Below are 18,735 nucleotides of genomic sequence, written 5' to 3'. Positions count from 1 at the left end.
GGGTTGGGTTTCCTTAACCTAGGGCTTCCCTATCTCGGGCGGGAGGAGTTAGAAGCTCTCCCTCTCCCCCCTCCTCCACCCACCGCCAGCCTGATTTTTAATCTAATCTTTTATTTAAAGTCAACAGAAGAGCAGGAACCCCGGGCTCCTGCCAACAAGATATTTATAAATAATTCCCCAACCTCTGCAGAGAGGGGCAGCCTTAAAGAACCTCCTTGTTTTCTCCTTCGTGAGGGATTTAGGCAGCGGAGACCCGGGGAGGGGGCGCGCTTGGAGGGTCGGGCCTGAAGCCCCAGGGCTCTGCGGACTTGGGGCGGGGGGTCGAGTCATGCAAGACAAACTAATTCCAAATATTAAAAATATAACACAAGAGCGTCAATTTGGAGAGCCTTGACTCAAACCGAGAGCCGAACCCCCAGGCGGCTCCGGGACACATACCCTTCCGTGTCCCCGTCGTGGGGGGTGGAGGGGCAGGTGAATGCCCATCGTGTGACCCTGGGAGAGGGCGGGTCCTGGGCCACTACGGGATGTGCCCATAGACTCGGCGCGCCCACGTGCACCCATGGAAGAATCGCGCCGAAAAGACACCCGACGCCCCCTCCCCGGGTCCTCGGCACTGTACTGCGCCCCCTGCGCCTCGCCCATCTCTCTCCCCAGCTGGGCGGGGACCACTCCTCTGCATCCCCGAGGAGCCTTCAACCTGCTCGGACTCGCGGCACTTAGAAACTCCCAGCCTTTCGCACCTCTTCCCTTTTCCCTCTTTCCCCCACCTCCAGCCGACGCCCCCAGATCTCTCCCGCTCGCCCTTCCAGAAAGAAGGCGAGGCCCAGAAGCAGTGGCTGGGGCGAGGAAGGAGGGACTAGCGGAGCGCCGCGGCCAGGGGCGTGTCTTCCCAGGCCCCGCCCCCGGGTGCGCGCGGCGGTGGCGGCGACGGCCGAGCCTCGCTCTGAGAGACAGGTATCGCTTAGGCGCCATGTTGTGAGCGGAAGTAGCGGAGCGCGCGGGGGCTGCTGTTCTGCTGGGAGCGGGCGCGGGAACCGGCGGGGGGGCGGAGCTGTAGTCCCGGCGGCGGAAGGAGGAGAGGAAGAAAGGGGCGAGACCCGGTGCCCGGCAGCGGCGCGAGGCTCTCGCTCGGCGCGCGGGCGTCTCCAGCCGGGCGCGCGGCGTTCGAGGGTCGGTGTCGGCGCCGAGCCCTCTCCCGGGCAGCCGCCGCTACTGCTGCTGCTGCTGCTGCCGCCACTGCTGCCGTGTGGCTCGGGCGGCGACGGAGCGGGGCCGGCCGCGGGGCGGGCGGGGAGGGAGGAGGCGGTGAAGGCGGCGGGCCGGGGGGGAAGATGCCGCTGGCGCAGCTGGCGGACCCGTGGCAGAAGATGGCTGTGGAGAGCCCGTCCGACAGCGCTGAGGTGAGTGCAGCCGAGCGGCCGGGGCCGGCGCGCCCCCTCCCCGCGCCCCCGCCAGTTCGCTCCCCTCCCGGGAGCCGACCACTCGGCCCCTTCCTCTGCCGGTCGCGTCTCCCCTTGGTTCGGGATTCCGGTTTGGATAGTTGGGGTTGATCTATTTGCCCTTCTGTTCCTCCCGCCCGCACTCTCCCCTCCCTTTCCTCCCTCGGGGGGCTGTGGTGTGGTGGCGCGTGGGGTTTGGAGTGGGCGCCGGGGCTCTGCAAGAAGCCGATTTTCATCAACTTTGCGTGGGGGGAGCGGGAGGCGCAGCGGGGGCTGGCGAGGAGTTGGGAAGTTTGGCCCTGCCTGGTCGGGGGCTTCCCTGGACCCCGGTGACTTTGGGGGATGCGGGAGGGGTGTGGATTAGGTTCGCTGGGGAGAGGGGACTCTCGAGCCCGGCCGGGGGAGGGGGTTGCCCCGGGGAGCCGGGCACGCGGGGGCAGGAACGGCCCAGGGCAGGGGTGGCGACCTGTGAGGGTTTCGGGTAAGGGGTGCGGGACAGCCAAGGGTTTCTGCCCCCCCATCTGCCGCAGCGGTTTCTGCTGCTGTAAGGGAGAGAGTGGAAGCCTGAGGTCCTCCACCACCACCCCCCGCCCCGTTTCTGAGGTCCCTGAGCTCGAGGACCCCGTCCCTGCGAGTTTAACTTGAGTTTCCTGTCCATGGAGGTGAGAGGGTGGTATTCAAGGAGATCAGCGGCCGCAGTAAAGGGGTTTCTGGTTTTCCTTGTCCGCGATCTGGTGACCGTCCCTGAGATACCCACCCGAGTGACCCAAACACTATACCTAAACAGGGCAAAACAGAATTCGCCCGACTCTTCGCAGCCGCCCCTGTCCCAGAACCAACTCGGGGTCTGCGAAAATAATCCAGACAAGACCCATTCCAGGGCATCAGCGCTCCTCTCCGGAGCGGAAAATCAATTCCTGATGGTGGCGCGTCTGTGATTCTTCCTTCTTGACTTTTTGCTGTCTTCTATTCCCCACAGCGGACTTTGGGGGATTACAGGATGATAGGCTGCGTGTGTGTAATAGTTACTGAGCGAGTGACCCCATTTCTGGAAAGCATGACTGAAGCGCGGGGGTGGAATGGGGCAGGCTCTGATGAGTGGTGTACTTGGCGGCAGCCGCTGCCCTGCCGGCCTCCGCAGTGTGAGAGGTGGATAGGGTTACTGGTTACGTCAGTAAGACCGAGGCTCAGTTTGATCTGAGATGCGGGACACTTGCATTCTCGGGTAGAATGGAGGGGGAGGCGGACGGGGATCAGTTCAAATCACTTTGCACTTTTTCCCTAGTCACCTCCGCTGCTGTATAAAATGTTTACTTGCTCTCTCTTTATCGCATGCAGAATTGTAATAGTGCTTACGGTTGGTGCTTAGTATTTTGCGACTTGGATCATATTTTTAAAACCTAAACGAAACGCTGCTCTTCAATAGAAAACACATTAATAGATGTTTCCTGAAAAAAAAATTTTTAAAGGAAATCTACGAGAATTTCATTTAAAATTGTTAGCCAGTCTAATACTGTGAATTTTTTGTAAGAAAATCAAATTTAGAATGTTTAATCATCTTTGGAATTGGATAGTATGAAACATAGTGCTCCCGGGGCTCTTTTCATTCATTTTTTTCCTTCAGAAAAATTTTTGCATTAAGTAATATAGCTAAAAGGTTATATTAAGTAATATAGCTAAAATGTGTTCTCAGAGTGCCGACCTTGTGGAAAGAAATTGAATTTGCTTTGAGCCTGATTTTTAAATGCAAACGTTAACATTTGCAACTCGTAATCAGTCCACACTTCTGCTTGGCACGCATCAGTGTGTTAAAAAAAAAAGTCATTTAAAATTCCACCTGATCCTTTTTCTATATAGCATACAATTGGATAAAGAAAGCACAAAGCTAATGTTTATTTAGCACTTACTATATGCCAGATACTGTGCTCATGCTATTTCATTTTATCCTTCCTATGACCCAACAGAGTAGGATTATGGTCCCCATTGTTACAGATTAAGAAACTGATCTCAAAAGTTAAGGGCACAAAGATTATAAATAGTAAATGGCAGAGCCATAATTCAGAGCCAGATGGATATAATTCATGTGCTTTGCTTTATGCTAGGGTAGCTGTTTCAAATCTTTTGTGGAAAAAAATCAGTATAAATAAGTAAACCGGTAGTTAGAGGTCAAGTATTTTTCAAAAACAATTATGGTATTATAAGATATCTCATTTGTTAAAGCCTGGTTATTTCAGTTACTGTCATGGTTTCCAGAACCTGGCAGATAGGTTCCCACAATTTGCCATTTTCAAGTAATTTTCTTGATATTCTGGCATAAGGTATGTCAGTCAGAGCCAGTGTTGCCTAGATTTATTAAAATTAGATTTTAACAAATTGCCTTTAGATATTTATTGCCTTTGGTTGTTCAGCTGTTTCAAGTAAATTACTTCTGATGCAAATTTGGAAATACTGAAACCAGTAAGGAAAAGGTTGAAAATTTTCATTTGGAAGTCTGATATTGAACTTAGTATTATGCTTAGCATTATGCCATCTCCTCCTCAGTAAGTTCTTATCAGTGAATAGTTGTATTTTACGATTTTTAAAAAATAGTCATTTGAGTAAAAACACCAGATTGTTTCTCTTCAGGCTAAAAGATTTCAGGGTTGATCTCTATAGAAATTTACATTTATGGTCTCTTCCCTAGGAGACTGTGAATTCTTCAAAGCTGAGACTTCTTTTTTTTTCTCTGTATCCTCAGCTCTTAACACAGTGCCTGGCGCATACATAGTATAGGCCCCCTAGATGACCGACGAATTAATTATGAAGGTCAGGAATAGGGTAATTATCAATTTTATCTCTGTTCTTATCATTTTAATCTTACATTGAAATATGAGCAATCTTAAAAGAACTGAGTACCTCACTAAAAGTACAGGCAGTTTCTTCATTCCTTTACATGTCTTCTTGACCTCACATGGGTCTCATGGTGCTCAAAACAAAAAAACCCTTGTGGTTGAACTCAAACATGGGTCAAAACATGATAGGCTAGAACTATGCCAAATGTTTAAAGAAGCAAATTTAGAATAATAAAGGAAGTACTATGTGAGCAAAGTCAAGGTTGGTACAAGATTAAAAACAAAATAGCTTCCTAAATAGTCCAGGTGAATTCAGAACTCTTTAATGAGTTAAAGACGCTAGTGTGTTTTTGAATATTTGACTGTTTAGGAGATGGATATCCAGGAATTGTGGCTATTCTTTTCTACAAACTCTTGCCACTGCTATTAGGGACATTTACTGGATCATAAACCTGACCTAAAGTGACACCTTTTTCTCATTTTTAGTAAAGATATATTATAGTAAATGTAAATATGAACAATTTTCAAAAATAATAAAATTAAGGAGGTTCTTTTTGCTTTATAGAAATGTGTTATGTAAAAATAGTTACCTCGAATTCCTTTAAATGACAAGTTCCATAGTGCATTGAAAAATATTAACTGTATAAATATTTTATTTATAAAAAATGAGACCCTTGTTTTGGAAACCATCTTCAGTGGGTGTGCAACCATTTTTAACCTCAAAGATTTTATTGGATTCTGTAATATTTCCACTGTATCAATATTAGGTTTCTTATGTTTCATCTGTAGGGAAAAACATTCTATTAAAGTGTGATCTTTGATTTTGAAAAAATAATGTTTTATTAAGTTTCTTTTCCTTTTCCTGTTTCATTTTTACCACCTTTCAGGTTTTTTTCTTTCCCCCAAGTGAAGATCTGAGGAGAGGACAGGTATTGTTACATGTCAACTGTCGAGTAACTGTGACACATTATTGAACACTTTGTTGTTTTCAGTGATTATAATATCAGTTTTTGTTAAACTAGAATTTAGGAAGGTTTGCATTATTTTGGAAGCTTGATCCTATACTGATGGGGTTAATCCAAAACGAGAAACTTCTTTGATACATTTAAATTTTAAGATAAAGAGGGAAACTTATCCAGTTAAAGAAACAAGTATAGGCAGACTTTGCCTTTTCATTAGTATGTTTCTGGAAATCACAATGAGTATGTCTTATTTTTATATAAGAAGAGTGGCATAATTGGGATGTGCACTCTTGACCAAGGACATGACATTCAGTAAATTATAGAATGATCAAAAATATAGCAGATCGGGCTTCCCTGGTGGCGCAGTGGTTGAGAGTCCGCCTGCTGATGCAGGGGACACGGGTTTGTGCCCTGGTCCGGGAAGATCCCACATGCCGCAGAGTGGCTGGGCCTGTGAGCCATGGCCGCTGAGCCTGCGCGTCCGGAGCCTGTGCTCCGCAACGGGAGAGGCCACAATAGTGAGAGGCCCGCGTACCACAAAAAAATAAAATAAATAAATAAATAAATATATATATATATATATATATATATATATATAGCAGATCATTTCTCAGAAGTCTGAATTGCAGAAGAGTTGTTCTAAAGATTTTTTTTAATTTATCATCCACTAAAAAATTTATACCATTGTGATCGTTGAGAAGATTTGCTCTAGAGTTCCGTGTTCAGGGACATGTGATCTTCCAGGCTGTGAATGATGGATGACGTCAAGTGGCCCAGTTTGTCCAGTGCAGACTGGATGCTTTAGACCCAGTGGTTCAGATTACAGTGTACAACAGTGACATCTTGGTGGTCTCTTGGTAATGCATGAGTGTGATAGTGCTCAGTTGTTTATGTGTTTTGGTGAATGACAAATTTTAAAGCATTGGAATGCAATCGAGCAAATGTATATTTTACACATCCCGTTCCCCATTTCATGTAATAGAAAGAAAAAACAAGCAGTTGCATTTTAATACTTGGCATTAGATTTATCGCACTCCCCCCCCCCCGCATCTTTAGGAGTTGATACAGTTTCCTGTGCCTTTCGTTAATCTGGGACAGTTACCAAATCTCAGATACTCTGGTTTTTCAATTTAATACCAAATAGCATAGAAGCAAAGATAAAACAACTGTAAATTTTAATTGTTAAGTAAAATGTGTCAAGTTAACAAAACAAACACAAATATACTATATTCGTTGTATAAAACAGGATAAAATGTATCTGTGTAGAACATAACTATCATTTAATACATTTGGCTATTTTAAGCAAATACATTAGTTACTAGCAATTAAATATTTCAATTTTACTTATTCTACTTTGTGGGATAATTTGGATGTATGGCAAAGTGTTAAAGTACATAAATTTTGGAGCCATGAAGACCTGGGTTTGAGCCCTGTCTCTGCCACTTAATATCTTTGTAATCTTATGCAAGTTATTTAATGTCTCTATGCTTCAACGTCCTAATCTGTAAAATAGGCATGAAAATAATATCTACCTCATGGGGTTGTGGTGAGAATCGAATGATAATATATGTAAAGCACTTGGGTCAGTACATGGTTTGTATTTAATAAATAATAGTTATAATGAATCATCTCTCAAACAGCACTGTCTTAGGAAGTTCTGTGTTTTTCCTCTGGGGTAATTTTTCCAGAATCAAACAGAACAATTAAAAATGGTTTGTTTGGGGCTTCCCTGGTGGCGCAGTGGTTGAGAGTCCGCCTGCCGATGCAGGGGACATGGGTTCGTGCCCCGGTCCGGGAAGATCCCACATGCCGCGGAGCGGCTGGGCCTGTGAGCCTGCGCGTCAGGAGCCTGTGCTCCGCAACGGGAGAGGCCCACATACCGCAAAAAAAAAACAAAAACAAAAAAAAACAAAAAGAAAAACAAACAAACAAAATGGTTTGTTTGATTGATCTGTTTAAAGAGAACCTTTATAATATCTGAATATAACTGTAAGGGTAAGGTGAACAGAAATCTCTTGAATCTTATCCTTTTTTATATTGTTCCCCTCTTCAATATTGTCTTTAGAGGGGGGAAACACATAAAAAACATTTTGAAGAATATGTGCGGAAGAAGGAAGAAAAGAATGTTCATATTTCAACGTTGCTCAAATTGGAAGCCCTCTCACACTCCACGGCATGTCATTGTTTAATCAGCAGGGGCTTTTTTCTCTTAGTGATATATAAGATAATAGTATATCTCACACACGATGGTGTCTTATAATTGTTGAAATATGGTATACCCTGTATGTCAACCTCTTGAAGGAAGTGTGTCTCTGAAGAAATAAAGTCAATATATAGCATCAATAGGTAGAATTTTAACTTACTTTCTAAAAAGTACCAAAACAAAATGTGCACACCTTTTTATATTTTAGGATCAGTTCTGTTAATTTCATTTTTTAGGGACAGAAATTAATATGGCACACTTCCCTCCACATTACTATAAACACATTTATTTTGGTTATTTGAATATGCCATGAGTGACTGGCTTTTCCAGTCTAGAAATACAATCCTTTGGTTTTTGTTCTGTTATGTGATACTGGTACTTAAGGAACTTTCAATAGTCCACATGGTATTTTCAACTGAGAAGTCTCTGAAAATTTTCAAAGTGTGTCTGTGCCCCAACAACCATCTTCTCCCTCCAAAAAAACCAAAGGAGCGTGACATAATCAAATAAATTTGGGGATTGTGGAATTAAATGAGATCTGACCAATGTCTTTACTGCATAACATCTTAGAACTTTTAAGATGATAATGTACATGCTGAATCTGCAAAAAGGAAATAGCTCACAGCATTTGAGACTTGATGTCAGCACCCCTTTTTCATGAACCATCTATTGAAGTCTCAGAGGACACAAGTGCTTTGCAGAACACAGTTTTGGAAAGTCTGATAACTACAGTAACATGATCCAGTATTGCCTGGAAACAAGCTGTTAATGTTTAATTGACTGTATCAAATCTTTTTCTCTGTAACTGTCAAACGAGTTTTTGTTTCATTTTGAATTGGAGTCTTTCTAAATTAATTTGTGTAACAATTTTCCATCTTAATAGTGGACTAAAAATTTAAATGCAGTAGTTTAAATAAAAGTTTGAAATAATTTAAACTTTTAAAATTCAGTGTTTTGAAAGGTAATGGTCATATTCTACCTTAATATCAAGCTAATTGCCCCTACTAAATGGCTCCCTCATGGACTTACTCTGTAATTTACTTTTAATATTCATAGTTTTTAAAAACTCTTATCATTTGCTATTTTATGCTGCTGTCAATCTGTCTACTTCTCCCATTCTTTTTTAATTAATTGCTTCAAACTTGAAGTTACTAGAAAACAGCTAGGATTAATGACATTTTGATGCAGCTGTTTTTAACTTGGGAACATTGTTACTTCATCTTCAAAAAAAAGTTTACTTACAGCTTACCAATGATGTAAAATGACTTCCTCACCCTTTTTCTGATCTCTGCCCATTATATACACATACCTCTGGAGTCAGGGGTATTCGAGGGGCGTATTACCTACTAACAAACAGTGATTTTATGCTTCAGCATACCATAACGGAATAGCTCAATTACTGGCATTACCTACTCTGAATATGTACCTTTTTCTCTTGAAGGTATCAGCTAGAAAGGAATGTGAATGAACGAAAGATCAGGAGGCTAGCCTACTGCCCCACCTGGAGTCAGCTCTCCACATTGTCTTTTGGAGGGTATTTTTGTGTTTTGTTTTGTTTTTTTCATGAAATAGTGCTAGTTGCCTGAATATTAGATAATCCTACATTTATGTGTAAATCCAAAAGCACTTTTATACTTCCTATCAGTCTTCCCCTCTATTAGTATAAATAGAATTACAGCAGTAGCATAACTTAAATCAGATTTTCCCATCTTAACTAATACTCTATCCATGGTTTCTTACATACCTTAAAAATTAATTGTTTTATCCACCATGTTAATTGATTTTTATAATCTTACATATGATGATGATCTCATCTTCATGTCTGACCTGGTCATCTAGATTTCTGTGAGCTTGCGTCTAATCCTTTGGCCCACAAAACTTGTTATAGGAAACTTGGTTCAGCCATTTGATATGTGTTAGAAGCAGATGGCAAATGATAGCCTGAAACAAAAGTTCATTTTGACATTAATAGATTGAAGTGCACCTCAAGTGCAATGTTTTGGGAGAAATCTTCACTCCAGAAATCTTGTAGAATCTCTACTAAAAACCTCAGTTACCCAGGATGTTATTTCACTTTTTCACATTTAGGAGCAGAGGAGTCTACCTGAAAAGAATATAAAATAATAGGAAAGATGCACTTAAAAAAAACCCCAGCTTCTAGATGGGTACCATTCAGTAGCCACTAGCCAGCCACATGTGTGGCTACTGAGCACTTGAAATGTGGCCAGTATGGCTGAGAAACTGAATTTTTAAGTTAACTTTAATTAATTTAAATTTTAATAGTCATCTGTGGCTATTGGCTACCACATTGAACAGCACAGTTCTAGATTATAGAATTAGCACAAACTGAACCCTTTTTTCTACACCAGTGTTTTTCAACTCTACCTTTTCTTACTTGTAGTTTGAAATTAATAGGCTAAAGCTTTTTCTAAATGAAAAATATATTTAATATGCTGTTTCAAATTATGTTTAATCAGCTTCGTCTTGTCTCTCTTCTACCCTGAAGATTTTGATAAGCCCTCCTAAGTGGTACATGCCCCTCAAATAACCATTCTGCACTTTCTACAACTTTACTAACTTTACAGTGACATTTCTCATTCAAGTCATAACATCGAAGCATTGGGGAAATTTAGCTATCAGAATTGGTGCATTTTGTTCACTATACTATGCTAATTAATACTGGGAAAGTAGATTGGTTCATCTTGGAGATTAACATATACTGAATGCCCTCTCTGACTAGACGCTTTGTGTATATCAACTTGAATAAGGTAGATGTAATTAACCTCAACTTACAGGTGAGGAAACTGAAGCCTAGAGAGGTTAAGTAACTTGTTCATGGTTGCACAGCTATTAAGTGGAGGAGGCAGGATTCAAACACCAGGTCTCGCAGATTGCAATCCCACTGATTTTCCACTAGACTGCCCTGCTTTGGTTGAAAACAGCGTAGAGGTGAGTGACTCGGTCTAGATGACATCTCCTCCTAAGGGCAAAAGGGTCCAGGTGGTTTGTATTGAGCAGATGTTTTCATGGGAACGTACAGGGAGACTTAGAAAAGCAAAATTGATATTACTCTCCAAATACAGCATGGGTAAAATAAGCTTTTGTGAGCTGGCCTGAGAAACAGCATCGTATGTGACATCGTATGGGAAATTTTTTTGAGATTTCTAAACAACTATCTTACAAGTGAGAGTTTGAAACAAAAACTACTGTACTTGAAAAAGGGGGTTTGTCCAGATGTAACTTAACACCTCTCCATACAGAAGCCCCTAGGTGTGTGCTTGAGTAACTGTGCTCTGTTTTTTAATTGCAGCTTATTAAATCATTACCTCTTTATATTTGCATCTTCTTTTCAGAAAAATGTATTTGACTTTCCCTCAGAGTGCCAGAAAACAGGATGTGGCACAACCTGAAAAAGTTGCCAATTATCTTGGTACAGTAAAAGAAAAGGAAATTTAAAGAAACGTTGATCATTGGTGACTTTTCCCCCCCTTTGGGTTTTTTAATTCTTAGGTTAAATAGCCCTAGTTAATCTTTTTAAAAATTGAGATATGATTTATATACCACAAAATTGTACCCTTGTAAAGTATACAATTCAGTGGTCTTTAGTATATTCACAAAGTTGTGCAACCATCACCACTATCTAGTGCCAGAAGATTTTCAGGACCTCCAAAATCCCACACTCATTAGCAGTCACTCCCTATTCCCTCCTTCCCCCAGCCCCTGGCAACTAATAATCTAATTTCTGTCTCTGTAGATTAGCCTATTCTGGACATTTCATGTTAATGGAATCATATGATATGTGGCCTTTGTGTCGACATCATGCACTTAACATAATGTTTTCAGGGTTCATCAGTGTTGTAGCATGTGTCAATACTTCATTTTTATGGCTGAGTAATCTATTGTGTGGTTATAGCAGTTTTGTTTATCAGTGTATCTGTTGGTGGACATTTGGATTGTTTCCATTTTGGGGGTATTATAAATAATGCTGCTATGAACATTTGTATACAAGCTTTTATGTGAACATGTTTTCAGTTCTCTTGGGTGTTTGCCTAGGAGTGGAATTGCTGTGTCATATGGTAAGTCTATATTTAATATTTTGAGGACCTGCCAAATAGTTTTCCAACTTGTTTGTATCATTTTACATTCGCACCAGCAATGCACGAGGGTTTCAGTTTCTCCACATCCTCACCAACACTTGTTATTGTTTTTTTCATTATAACCACCCTAGTGTGTTTGAAAGTGGTATCTCATTGTGGTTTTGATTTACATTTCTCTAATGACTGGGAATGTGAAGGATGTTTTCATGTGCTTATTGTCTACTTGTATCCATAGTTCTCGTGCTTATTTTGCTGCTGATTTAGGGACTTAAATGGAGTTTCGCTCTAATGCTGATATAGAAGATCCTTATCTGTGTCATGTTATATACATAGTTCTCAGAAAACTTAGTTTCAGTTTGCACTTCTAAAAGATTTCCTTTATTTTTAGATGTGATAAATAAAAAGCTTTTTCTAGAACAATGGCTTTCCAGTTGGGTGAATAGAGCCCTGCTTCACCTGGGCCACACCTTCTCCCAGCCAGAACAGAGTTTCTAGAGGAACACAACAAAGAGTTAAAAGATTAATTATAAAACAAATTATACAAAGAAAGCAAAAATTGAGGCAGTGATATTTTTCCTTACAGTCTCCTCAGTCTTGTTATACTATTCTATAGTTTCTTATTTAAAGCAAGAGTACAGGAATTAATTGAAGGTCAGTCAAAACAAAAAGTCTAGAATCTCTGAAATTAAATATAAGTCAACAAATAAATGAATTTTCAAGGATCCATCTCTTAAAGTGAGATATACAGATGTTTCATTTAAAGTAGTGAAAATGCAAAGCAAAACCCCTGTTGGCCTTCTTTCCTTCAAGTTCCTCCTGGCTCTTGGTATAATTCAAGAAAAATAACTATCACAATGGATGTTGATAGCAGTAAGGGGGGTTACTTAAAGAGAGAAATGTCACAGGCAAGTTAAAAATAAGATTTGCCTTGGATTATTAAAAAGAGGAGCTCAAAATGAGTTTTAAAGGGATCTTTTCCCCCTGGCTGTTCTGAATTTGTGTGGTATAGTACTAGGTGATAATGAATGAGATAGAATTCTTTCCTTTGGAATATTATAGTGTGAAAGTACTGAGGTGGACTGGCAGTTGAATAACATGAAGCAAGCTAAATTAGCCAGGAATGATATAAACATAATCGGAACTTTAGGGGAAAGTTCTGATCTATGATGTTATATAGCAGTTTTCCATAGTGCATTTTTAACCATAATGTGGAAACCTAGAAAATAAATGTCATTACCCCAAACACCCAGTAAAGTTTCTTTTAACACACACACACACACACACACACACACACACACACACACACACACACACACAGAAAATGTTATTTTCAACATAAAAATTAATCACTTGGTGGAGACTTCTGGTTCTGCCAAGGTGGAGGAGTCCTTTTCCTCCTAGGTCTTCCTTTACAACTAAAACACATAAGACATCACAGCAAACAAGTACAGGAACACTCTGAAAGGTGGAAATTAGAAAGCAGACTGCCTACAGACTTTGGGATTAAAGGAATGACACAAGTAGTGAGTTCCCTGGGTGTTCTTATTGCCTCCCATATATCCTGGACAGGGTGTTTTAAAAGCCTCCAACCTGGAACCACCAACAGGCGCAGACAAAAAGGGTTCCAAGAAAAGCCTGTTCTCTTTAGCCAGATGACTAAAGAAAGGGTGGGCTAACAACAGTAAACCTTTTTGACAATACCCACCCTACTGTAGCCAAACACCAACAGAAAAACCCCACCCTGCTTCTAAGAAGCAAGTGGCAGTGCTTGTGGCTGGGCAGATCAGGGACCTAATCGCCCCTTCTCCCCTTCGCTGCCTAGCAAAAACAAACAGCACTTTGATTCCCCCTGCTCGGTGGCTTTGGCAGGTTGTGCAGGGACCTGATATTCCCTCACCACCACGCCTGTCCCACTCCCTACAGAAGGAGGTGGTGTTCTCACTAGGGTAGTGTCAGTGGGGTCCAGCAGCCAGTTGAGCCTCCACTCCAACCTGGAAGCAATGAGGCATAACAAGGTGGTGTGAGGTAGGACTAGTCCCCACTAAGCCTCCCCCCGCCCTGTGTCAGTGAGGTCCACCCTCACCCAGCATCAACAAGGCAGAACAAGATGGTTGGAGGTGGCCTGGTCAACGCTGCTTCCCCCCTCCGCTGATGCAGTAGGGCCCAGATGCCACCTCCATCTGGCATCTACAAGGTGGAACAGAGTGGTAGATGGCAGGGCTGATTGGCACCCCACTTCTCCCTCTCCCCTCTCCTGTTGTCAGCTGGGCCTTTCAGGGAGCTGAAGTCTACCTTGAACTCCGCTGAACTCTGCTGAACTCCACTCTACCCTGCAGCAATGAAGCAGTGTGAGTCAGCCCTCCACTTCCCCTCTTCCTATTGTCAGTAGGGTCTGTCAGGGAGCTGAGCTTGCACCCCTGCTCAGAGGCAATGAGGTGGTATGGGTTGGTGCCCCACTTTCACTGGGAACAAGAGTGAAGCTGAACTTCCATCCCACCCATCTGCAAAAAAGCAATGTGAGTCATTGCTCCACTCTTGCCAGGGTGGTGTTGGCGGAGCCCAGCAGGAAGCTGAACATACACACTCACCCTGCCCTCACACTACACCTCAACTGGTAGACTGCCTGCTAAAAAAGATTAAATAGGATCCAGAGTCTTAAAATCTCCAAAATGTCCATTATACAGCTGAAGTTCACTTACACTAAGACCCAAGAAGATTGCATCATGAATGAGAAAAAAGGCACCAGATACCAGCACGGAGATGCTTCATATATTGGAATTGTCTGACAAGGATTTTAAAACAGCCATCATAAAAATACTTCAGTGAGCAACCACAAACACATTTGAAACAAATGAAAAATTAGTCTCAGAAAAGAAATAAAGTAGAAAATGGACACTTTAGAACCGAAAAATGCAATAACTGAAATAAACTTACTACATGGGCTCAATAGAAGAATGGAGGGACTTCCCTGGCAGTCCAGTGGTTAAGACTCTGTGCTTCCACTGCAGGGGGTGCGAGTTCGATCCCTGGTCAGGGAACTAAGATCCCACATGTGGTGCAGCCAAAAAAAAAAAAAAAAAAAAAAAAATGGAGGTGACTGGAAAGAGTCAATAAAATTGAAGATAGAGCAATAGAAATTACTCAATCTGAATAGCAGAGTAAAAATAAACTGAAAAATAAATGGAGTGTCTCAGGGGCCTGGGAACATTAACAGAAGATTTAATATTCATGTCACCACAGTTTCAGAAGCAGAGAAAAAAGGTGGACTTGAAGAAATAGTGCCTGAAATTTCCCCAGTTTGGCAAAAGATGTAAGCCTACAGATTCAAGAAGCTGATTGAACTCCAAATAAGGTAAACTAAAGTAATCCACACCTAGGCACATCAAAATCAAACCTTCGGAAATGTGAAATTGTTTAATGGGTATAGAATTTCAATTTTGCAAGATGAAAAATTCTGGAGATTGGTTGCACAAGAATGTGAATATGCTTTTTTTTTTTTTTCTGTATGCGGCCCTCTCACTGTTGTGGCCTCTCCCGTTGCGGAGCACAGGCTCCGGACGCGCAGGCTCCGGACGCGAAGGCTCAGAGGCCATGGTTCACGGGCCCAGCCGCTCCGCGGCATGCGGGATCTTCCTGGACCAGGGCACGAACCCGCGTCCCCTGCATCAGCAGGCGGACTCTCAACCACTGCGCCACCAGGGAAACCCAATGTGAATATACTTAACATACTGAACTTCATACTAAAAAACAGTTAAGACAGTAAATTTCATGCTAGGTGTATTTTACCACAGTTAAAATTTGTTTCTAAATCAAAGTAAAAGACAAAAAATCTTAAAAGCAATTAGAGCTGAACTATTACCTATAGGGGAATAATAATTCAAATGACAGTAGATCCCACATTAAAAACCATCGAAGCCAGAGGGAAATGGCACACTGTCTTTTAAGTGCTGAAAGAAAAGGTCTGCAACCCAGAATTCTATACCCAGTGAAAATATCCTTCTAGCGTGAAGGTGCAATCAAAGCAGTCTCTGGTGAAGGGAAGCTAAGAGAATGTGTCTGTAACAGACCGTGAAGGAATGACTACAGGTCGTTCTTCAAGCAGAAAGGAAATGATAAAAGAAGGATCTGGAACATCAAGAATAACATGAATTCTACACATTCTCTTCCAGAAAATAGAAGAGGAAGCATATCACTACTCATTTTTTGAGGCCAGTATCACCCTGATACCAAAACCTAAAGACAGTACAGAAAAGAAAACTCCACATCAGTATCCCTTAAGAATATAGACACAGAATGCTCAACAAAATATTAGCAAAACAAATCCAGCAACATATAAAAAGAAGTATACAGCATGACCAAGTGGGTTGTATTCCAGGGGTGTAAGACTGGTTCAGTATTCAAAAAATCAATTGATGTAGTCCACCATATTAAAGTTGAATAAAAATATTAATAATGTGCAAAACACATGATTAAAGACATACAGATTGGAAAGGAAGAAATAAAAATGTCTCTATTTGCAAGTGACATGAGGTCTCCAATGGAAATCCCAAGGAATCTACGTAAATCTAGAACTGATAAGTGAGTTCAGCAAAGTTGTAAGATACAAGATCAGCATACAAAAATAGTGTTTCTATATACTAGCAATGAATGTGTGGAAACCAAAAGGAAAAACATAGTTCCATTTGTAATTGCTTAAAAAATTTCTCAGGTATAAATCTAACAAAACATGTATAGGGCTTGTGTGCTGAAATCTAAAAAACGTTAAATGAAATCAAAGGTCTAAATAAATGGAGAGGTCTACCATGTTCATACATTAGAAGACACAACATAGTAAAGATGCCAGTTCTCCCCAAATTCTTCTATAGGTTTAACACAACCGTATTCTAAAAGTTATATGCAACGGTAGAGGAACTAAAATATCCAAAACAGGATAAAAATAAAGTGGGAGGAATCACTTTACCCAACTTTTAGACTTACTAAATAGTTTCAGTAATCAAAATCCTGTGGTATTGGTGAAGGGATAAATACATAGATCAGTGGAACAGAATGGAGAGCCCAGAAATAGACCCAAACAAGTACGGCCAACTGATTTTTTTCAAAGATGCAAATGCAATTCAATGAAGGAAAAATAGATAGCATTTACAACAGTGGTGCTTGGAGCAATTACACACCCATAGGTAAAACAGTGAACCTCAACCTAAACCTCACACCTTATACAAAAATTAATCCAAAATGGATCGTGGAAACTCTAAAACATTTAGAACTTAGATATAAGAGAAAATCTTTGGGCCTGTGGGCTAAGTGAAGGGTTCATAGACCAGACACCAAAAGCACAATCCATAAAAGAAAAAAATAATAAATTGGACTTGATCAAAATTCAAAATGTTCGCTCTGTGAAAAAGATCCTGTTAAGGGGATGAAAAGACAAGCCACAGATTGGGTGAAAGTATTTGCACACCTGTATCTGAGACAGGACTTGTATCTAGAATATATATAAAGAACTCTCAAAACTTAACAGTAACAAAGGCAAATAGTCCAGTTAGAAATTGGACAAAAGAGATAAACAGACATTTCATCAAAGGGGATATATGGATAGCACATAAGCATATGAGAAGACGTCAACATGGTTAGCTATCAGAGAAATGAAAATTAAAACCACAAAGAGATATCTCTACATACCTTTTAGGATACCCAAAATGAAAAATAGTGACAGTACCTAGTGTTGGTGAGGATATGGACAAACTGGATCTTTCATACATTGCTGATGGGAAAGTGAAATTATACAGCCTTTCTGGAAAATAGTTTGGTCATCTCTTTAAAAACTAAACATACACTTATTATATAACCCAGCAGTTGCACTCCTGGGCATTTATCCCAGAGAAATGAAAATGTATGTCCACATAGAAGTCTGTTCACAAATGTTCATAGCAGCTTTATTTGTAATATCCAAAAGTTAGACACCAAATGTCCTTCAATGGGTGAATAGTTAAACAAGCTGTGGTGTGTTCACACCATGGAATACTGGAATACTACTAAACTAAAAGGAATGAATTATTGATACAACAACTTGGACGAATCTTCAGGGAATTCGTGCTGAGTGGAAAAAAGTTACATACCATATGATTCCATTTATATAACATTCTTGAAATGACAAAATTGGAGACTAGATTAGTGGTTGCCAGGGTTAGGAAGAAGGGTGGGAGAGAGGTGGATGTAAAGGGGCAACACGCAGGATCCTGATGGCGAAGAACTGGTATCTTTACTCTGGTGGTAGATACAGGTGCCTATACATGTGATAAAATGTGTAATAATGAGCACACACACGCGAGAACCTGTAAAACCAGTGATATCTGAGTAATGTCTGGGCATTGTACCAGTATAATTTTCCTGGTCTTGACAGGAAGTTGTGTAAGATGTAACCACTGGGTTAAAGGTATATGGGACCTCTCTATTATTTTTGCAATTTCCTGTGAATATATAATCATTTCTAATTTAAAAGTTAGGAAAAAAGTTGAGAAAGCATTAGATAAAATTCAGTGTCTATTCTCAATTAAAAACAGTAAAATAGGGCTTCTCTGGTGGCGCGGTGGTTGAGAGTCTGCCTGCCGATGCAGGGGACATGGGTTCGTGCCCCGGTCCGGGAAGATCCCACATGCCGCGGAGCGGCTGGGCCCCTGAGCCATGGCCGCTGAGCCTGCGCGTCCGGAGCCTGTGCTCCGCAGTGGGAGAGGCCACAACAGTGAGAGGCCCGCGTACCGCAAAAAAAAAACAGTAAAATAGGAATAAGAGGGTGTGTCCTTAACATTATTAAAAAATAGTCTCAGACCAGTAGCCAGCATCATGCTTGATGGAGACATATTATGGGCAATCTCATTAAAATTGTGCCTGCTGTTTTCACCTCTGTTTCACATTCTACAAGAGTTTGCTAATGAAGTTAGACAAGAAAATCAAAAGGTATTCAAAAGAAGGATAAAAGATAACTATTCATAGATGATATAATCATCTTCTTAGGTAATCTATGGAGACCACTAAAAAGCTTTGTGAAAACTAATGATGGTCTAATAAGGTGGTATTAAACAGAATATATATTTAAAAATTAATAAATAGTTTTCCTTGTTAGAAATGATAATGGGAAAAAAGAGCTCATTCAAAATAGCAGTAAAAATATTAAATGTCTGGAAATAAACATAAGCAAAGGGC

At 41.2% G+C, this 18,735-nt stretch overlaps 1 protein-coding gene across 4 annotated transcripts in view; it reads left to right on the top strand.

Moving 5' to 3' along the window:
- RPS6KA3 (ribosomal protein S6 kinase A3) overlaps positions 1 to 18,735 on the top strand; it is a gene marked incomplete at its 5' end in the record, with an annotated part of 313,574 nt that overhangs the window by 202,496 nt on the left and 92,343 nt on the right. The window contains one exon of one of the 4 annotated variants that reach the window (XM_079910437.1): positions 1,335 to 1,403. The exons of 2 other annotated variants lie outside the window; for them this stretch is intronic. In XM_079910437.1, coding sequence (XP_079766563.1) covers positions 1,335 to 1,403 — 69 coding nt within the window. Of the gene's footprint in view, positions 1 to 1,334; positions 1,404 to 14,678; positions 14,888 to 18,735 lie in introns of those variants that run through there. One more of the 4 variants, XM_079910439.1, reaches the window with a different exon arrangement.

This window comes from Stenella coeruleoalba (genome assembly GCF_951394435.1).
Source record: "Stenella coeruleoalba genome assembly, chromosome: X".
Classification (NCBI taxonomy): domain Eukaryota; kingdom Metazoa; phylum Chordata; class Mammalia; order Artiodactyla; family Delphinidae; genus Stenella; species Stenella coeruleoalba.
The sequence above is the reverse complement of the archived record's forward strand: the minus strand, read 5'-3'. Positions and strand labels throughout refer to the sequence as shown.